The sequence below is a fragment of the Rhinolophus sinicus genome, chromosome 16 (assembly GCF_057876585.1).
Source record: "Rhinolophus sinicus isolate RSI-liver-muscle chromosome 16, RSI-T2T, whole genome shotgun sequence".
NCBI classification, from domain to species: Eukaryota; Metazoa; Chordata; class Mammalia; order Chiroptera; family Rhinolophidae; genus Rhinolophus; species Rhinolophus sinicus.
This window is the reverse complement of record NC_142516.1, coordinates 6,329,885-6,335,633: the sequence shown is the minus strand read 5'-3', so window position 1 is coordinate 6,335,633 and position 5,749 is coordinate 6,329,885. Positions and strand designations below refer to the sequence as shown.

The 5,749-nt window shown below is 54.4% G+C and overlaps 2 protein-coding genes across 3 annotated transcripts in view; one reads left to right on the top strand and one right to left on the bottom strand.

Moving 5' to 3' along the window:
• Positions 1–1,789: 1,789 nt before the first annotated feature.
• DOLK (dolichol kinase) lies at positions 1,790–3,668 on the bottom strand. Its single transcript, XM_019728792.3, has one exon. The coding sequence runs from the start codon at positions 3,466–3,468 to the stop codon at positions 1,852–1,854; it is 1,617 nt and encodes a 538-aa protein (XP_019584351.3). The 5' UTR covers positions 3,469–3,668; the 3' UTR covers positions 1,790–1,851.
• A 141-nt stretch (positions 3,669–3,809) lies between these two features.
• NUP188 (nucleoporin 188) overlaps positions 3,810–5,749 on the top strand; it is a 46,871-nt gene continuing 44,931 nt past the window's right edge. For both annotated transcript variants that reach the window (XM_074331140.2, XM_088792962.1), the window contains exon 1: positions 3,810–3,892. In XM_074331140.2, the coding sequence (XP_074187241.1) occupies positions 3,861–3,892 (32 nt within the window). In that variant the 5' untranslated portion in view covers positions 3,810–3,860. The remainder of the gene's footprint in view (positions 3,893–5,749) is intronic.

Sequence of the window (5,749 nt, the reverse complement as noted above, 5' to 3'; positions counted from 1 at the left end):
GTTCCTTGATCCTTCTTTCCCAAGCAGCCTTGTTTTCCAGATGACAGCTCTGCTGAAAATCATGCTGGGTACTCCAGCCCTGTCTGGTGAGGTTTGTGTGACTTCCCTAACAGTAAGTCACAGGTAGTGGGCACTCACTCACTGTGCCAAGAGCTTCCCGTGTTGTATCTCACTGAGTCCTCACCGATGGACCTCTTACCATCCAGTTTACAGATGAAGAAGCCGACTCATGGGGAGGTTATGTGACCTGCCCAAGTCACTCAGTGTTCAGTTGTTCAGCAAGCTCAGCCTGACCCAGAGCCTGCGCTTCTAACCTCTGCGCTCCTGGTACTCCTCCAGGGAGGGGAAAAGACGACCAGGGCTGGGAATCCAGGCCCAGATTCTGGTCCTGGCTCTGCGACCAACTCGCTTTCTGGTCTCAGGCCAGGCCCTTCCTCTCTCTGGGTCTGTTTTCCTGTCTATATAATCGGGGGCCAGACAAGGGCCTCCACGGGTCCCTCCTGCTTGAGCATGCTTGGCAGGCACCCAGACCTTTTGCAGGAACAAGTACCAAACCCCACACCTGTTTACCCGGGGTCTGGCCCAGAGGAAATCGGGGGCCACGATTCCAGACCACAGATGTGTTTTGTCTGGGCCTCGGCATTTTTTTAAAAACTTTTTTAAATTGGGAGATTTCACATAACAACCCCGATTTCTAAGCTTCCTTGAAAGCAAGTCAGCAGTACTGAGCCTGTGTTCCAGCATGCTGACGACTGGCTGCAGCTGCCTTAGAGGTACATGTGCCCTCTGTGTGCCGCGTCCCATCCTTCACTGCATTACCTGCCTGGCCTCAGCGGTCATAGGAGTTTGTGAGCCTGATTTCCAGCCCCCATCGCCTACATAGACAAGCAAGGCTCAGAGGACAGTGCCCTTTCCCACGGCCACAGGGAGTCAATGAGGCAAAGCCACTGTTCTTCCCTGACCTTTTGCCGCCTTGTCTAGCAAGCAGAAGGGAGCCTGAGAAAAAGGAAGGCTTAGTCAAGTCTCCTTTGAAATCCATAGGGATGTCTGAATACTTCCTTCTGAGGGAAAGGCCGTGGCAGTGATTCCACCAGCTCCACAGAGCGCCACCCCTGGCGTTTGGCCTTGGCGGCCAAAGTTCTCAGCTCTTCCTGCTGGGCTCCTCCCTACTAGGCGGGGAGAGAAGTGGGCAGAAACCTGCTCCTCTTCCCCCAGCCCTTCGTCACATGCAACAAGCTGATCTCACCATCCCCTTCAGTTCTCCCTAGCCCAAATGGGAGAAACCACATGCATTTGGCGAGTTTCCTCTTGGGTTCTCCTCCAGAAAAAGGTAAGGTCACTCTGGTCTCCAAGTACAACCCATAAAAGTACAACCCTTGGCTTGCCTGGTTTTTTACTGAGCACTGGCCTTGGGTAATAAGGACACTTTTCATTATTGATTGCTCACGATGTGTGGGCCCTGGGCTGGACCCTGCACACACCTCACCTCACGGGATCTTCATAATAATAAGATGGCTCTTACTATTCCCATCTTGCAGACAGGAGAATGGAGGCCCGGAGTGGTTAAGCCACTCACACAGTTAAGAAGGGGTACAACCAAGGATTGACCAGATTAGTTTGTCACAGACTCTGAAGTGTTAACCATTATACTCTGGCCTCCAGTGCCCACTGCAGCCCCCTCTGAGGATTGCAAGGTGATGGGGGGGCCTATACCACACTCAAGTTCTTTGAGTTGTTGCACTAGCCTTTCGCCTTTTTGCTTTTAAATATCAGCAAAACTAAAACCAGGAAAGCTTTAATTTTTATTTTGAATCTAAATCAACTATTTCCTCCATTGTTGCTGCACAGCAGCTAGGCCATCAGCAATATCAGGAGATAGAGAGGCAAAAGGAGATTGTCTATCTGCGTAGTGTATGCTTCTAGGAGGGACACCGTGCTGATGGACCCCAAAATCCAAGCGTAACTGTGATTTAGGTCCACTCCACTGTCAAAGATCAAGATCAGAGCTACAGAAATGATCTGGGCAAATATAGATGTCATGGTCCCCTCGAAAGTCTTTTTGGTTCCAGGCCAGCGGATTTCCCCCATGGTGCTGCCAAAGATGGAGGCCACTGTGTCACCCACACCCACAGCCAGGACACCGGCATAGGGGACTAGGGCCCTCGCCCCGCCCAGGCTACCCTTCTGCGTGCAGGGTCTGGGGACTAGCCAAATGGGAAGAGACATGCCCAGGAGCAGGTAAATGTGTGTCAGGATAAGTGGTCCGCTGTCTCGTTCGTCAAGGAAGAGGGACAGGAGGCTCCGCAGAGTGTGGCCCAGAGGCTTAATGCGGAAATAGCGCACATACTCCAGGAAGACGAAGACTGCCAGACATACAGTGGCAGCCACGTAGAGCAGAGGCCGGTCAAAGATGATACCTGGTATGTAGGTGGCCACCACAATGAAGTGGAAATACTTCCGGACAATGATGGGGGCCTGGTGCTTCTTAGACTCGGAAGATGACCGCTTGGCATTCTGGTACAGCACTACCAGGCAGGCAAAAGTGGCCAGTAGGGACCAGTAGGCTAGGAGGTAGACGCGGGTTTCCGTCTGGAAGAGGAATTGAAGAAGCCAGAGCAGGGGGTTTCTGTGGATGAGCCGCTGCAGCCAGGGCAGGACCACGCCAAGGCCCAGCACACAGGTCATAAGGTGGAAGAAGATGGAGGAGGCCCAGGTACCTGAGTCCATGAAGACAAAGAGGATGCTGAAGAAGATGCCCATGAGCACCATCCCTACCACCACCACCAGCAGGAAGAAGTCCACTGGGTCCCCCTGGCTTTCCACCACTGTCAGAGAGCGCTTGATGAGCTGGTTGAGCACGAAGCTGATGCCACTCAACACCAGCAGTGCCTCCCCAGGGGTGAAGCAGCGGGGTAGCAGGTACAGCAGGATCATGTTGAGGTAGACAAAGATCAGCAGGACCTCCAGGACCTCGATCACCTCCCCCACACTCAGTGAGTGCTTCATGATATAAATGATGACACCTCCAGCCAAGCTCAAGATGACACAAGTGTTGGTGGGCACTGGGCGAGTGATGCCCAGTGCCAATACTGATGAGAACAGGGCCACTGCCATGCCAGTGGCTGCTACCACAATTCCAAAGCGCTCGAAGTATGGGTGCTCCGCAGCCTGGCAGCGCTCCTTCATGACCAGTCCGAGCAAAGGCATGACCATCGAGGAGGGCAGGAGGCCACTGTTTGCGGACACTCGGAACTGGAAGACAGCACTTCCCTGCTGTAGTAGCCGGTCCCATTTGTACTGGACGTAGAAGGCCTGCACCGCGAGGGCCACAGCGCACCACGAATATCGGTCCAACACGGTCGCGTGGATGCTCAGCACCACGGCGAACACCACCGCCGCCTCTGCCAGCACCGACCCGCTCAGCGGAGCCCCGATCCCCGGGGCCGGGGGAGCACACTCTCGGGTCATGTCTCCAGACCTGGGATTCCGGGCAAACCGGGGTGAGTATGGTCGCCTTGGATTCTGGGCACCTCAAGCCCGTCCAGGCAGAGCCACAGCTTCACCCAGGCAGCACCTTCTCTCTCCGTTCTCCAGCTGCGAGGAGGGAAGCGCCGCTCTAGGCCACTCTCTGAAGTCTGGGAGCTAGTGCTCGGTCACCCTCCACCGTCTCCCGCCACTCGGCCACCTTCATCACAGCCTCGGTCGCCCTAGCCGCGAATTCTTGCCCTCTCTGGGCATCGCCATCTTGGCCCCGCCCCGTCATCACGTGACGGAAAGCCCCGTCCACGCGTCCGTCCGGAGGCGGGCGGTCACGTGGGCCGCCGTTTGGGGGCGGGGCCAGGGCGCGCGCGCGCGCGAAGATGGCGGCTGCCGCCGATGATCCGTGTGTGAGGTGCGGAGCGGGCCGAGTCGGCCGGGGTGGTTGTGAGGCGCAGGGTCGAAGCCGAACGGAAGCGGGGCGGGAGTTGGGGGCGAGACCTGGTGGCGGTGTTGGGGCGAAGCCCGGCTAGGCAGACGGGCTCCGAAACGGGAGGCGGTTACATCCAAACGGTCCCGGCGCGCGGGGATCTGAGGCGACTTCTCCAGAGGAGGGCCGGTGCCTCAGCCCTTTCCTCAGCTCCGGCCTCCCGTCTCCTCACTCAGTCCTTTTCCTTTCCTTCCCTCCCACCGGCGCGTCCCTCGCTCCTTCCCGTCCCCCACCCGCCCTTTCTTGTCCGGCTTGACGCTCCCTGGAGGCGCGACGAGGCGCTTCGCGGTCGCCCGGGGCAGCCCCCACCCGCGTCCTCGCTGCAGCCTCCTGTGCCCTGCCCCGGCGACGCTCCCCAGATTCCCCAGGTGCTGTCGTTTGGAGATGGGTCGTGTGGCGCCGAGCCACCTCCCTGCAGTGTCTGCCCTGTTTCTCCGCGCAGCCGTTCATTCATCCATCTATTCGTGTTCTCAGGTGCTGATTCCGTCAGCCCACGTGCCCAAATCCTCCAAGAGACCCCAGGCACTGTACTGGGCTTTAGGGACAGGAAGATGAAATGTTAGAGACAGTTCTTCCTTAATGGAGCGCTTACTAGCGCCAGACTTTGGGGAAGCGCTTTCGGTGCCTTATCTGAATTCTCCTCACTCCGTGAGACACCTTCTGTTTTACAGATGACTCACACATCCAACACAGAACTAGCTAAGTGGTAAAACGTGAGGCTTCAAACCGAAGTCTGTCCGACTCCCGGAGCTTTAAGCAGATCACACGTCCCTCTTCCACGTTACAGCTGGAAGTGTCTTCTGTTCCCCCAGTCACTCCCCTCCCCAAGTTAAACATCCCTGTCACTTATTGCTCCCTGTGCCAGCGACGTTTCCCCAGGTTTGGTCTCATCCACTGCTGTATCCTCGACACCCAGAAGAGCCTGAAATAGTCTCTTGGTAAATATTTATTACAAATCTTGCCCATCTTCTCTGACAGCACTTCCTTCATCCATCAGCTCAATGCGATCCTCTTTGGAATTTCCATCAGGCTGCTTCGGAACTTGTGAGGACCAGCATTTTCCTCCTCTGCTGCTTCATTGTCAGCTGTTATATCAGGCAGCTTTGTGGTCACTGCCCTCCTTCTCTTAGGTTTATTTCATAACCATTGTGGAGCTTGGGTCAAGTTTAGCTCCTGCAGAGTCAGGCGCACTCTTTAATGAAAGAAAACAAGGGAAGTAAAGCGTTGGTTTGTCTGAAAGATGCTTTGATCATTCTGGGAGACTTACCAAACTCATACTTGAAGATGGAAGAAATGACACAAGGATTTCTAGGCACTGCTTTGCTCATGGCCTGTTTTAGGAGAATGATCTTTCCTTTTTGTGCAGGAAGGCACATTGTAATAATTGCGATTATACTGAGCAGCAAGCAGCCTTCTGTTTGAAATGCCTGCAGGTCTGGACCAAGAGAAAATTTTCTATTCCTGGTACCTTCTTATTTGCAAATGACCTCAGACAGCCCACCTTACCAACTGAGCTTGTTTCTCCAAATGTGAATCCTTTTTAGAATAGTATTGAGGTGACTCTGAAGCATATAGGAAAGTCACTGCATATATGAATGAGTTGGCACTAGTAAAAAATGGAATAATACTCTTAAATCACTCAGGGTTTTGGGAAGGTCAGTCAGGGTTTGGCAGAATATTAGTATTTTGGGGTATCTCTTGTGTTCTCGGTTAACGTCGTTGTAGAAATCTGAGTGGTGTATGTGTTCTAAAAGCCAACTGTGGTTTGAAAAGTTTGCTGCC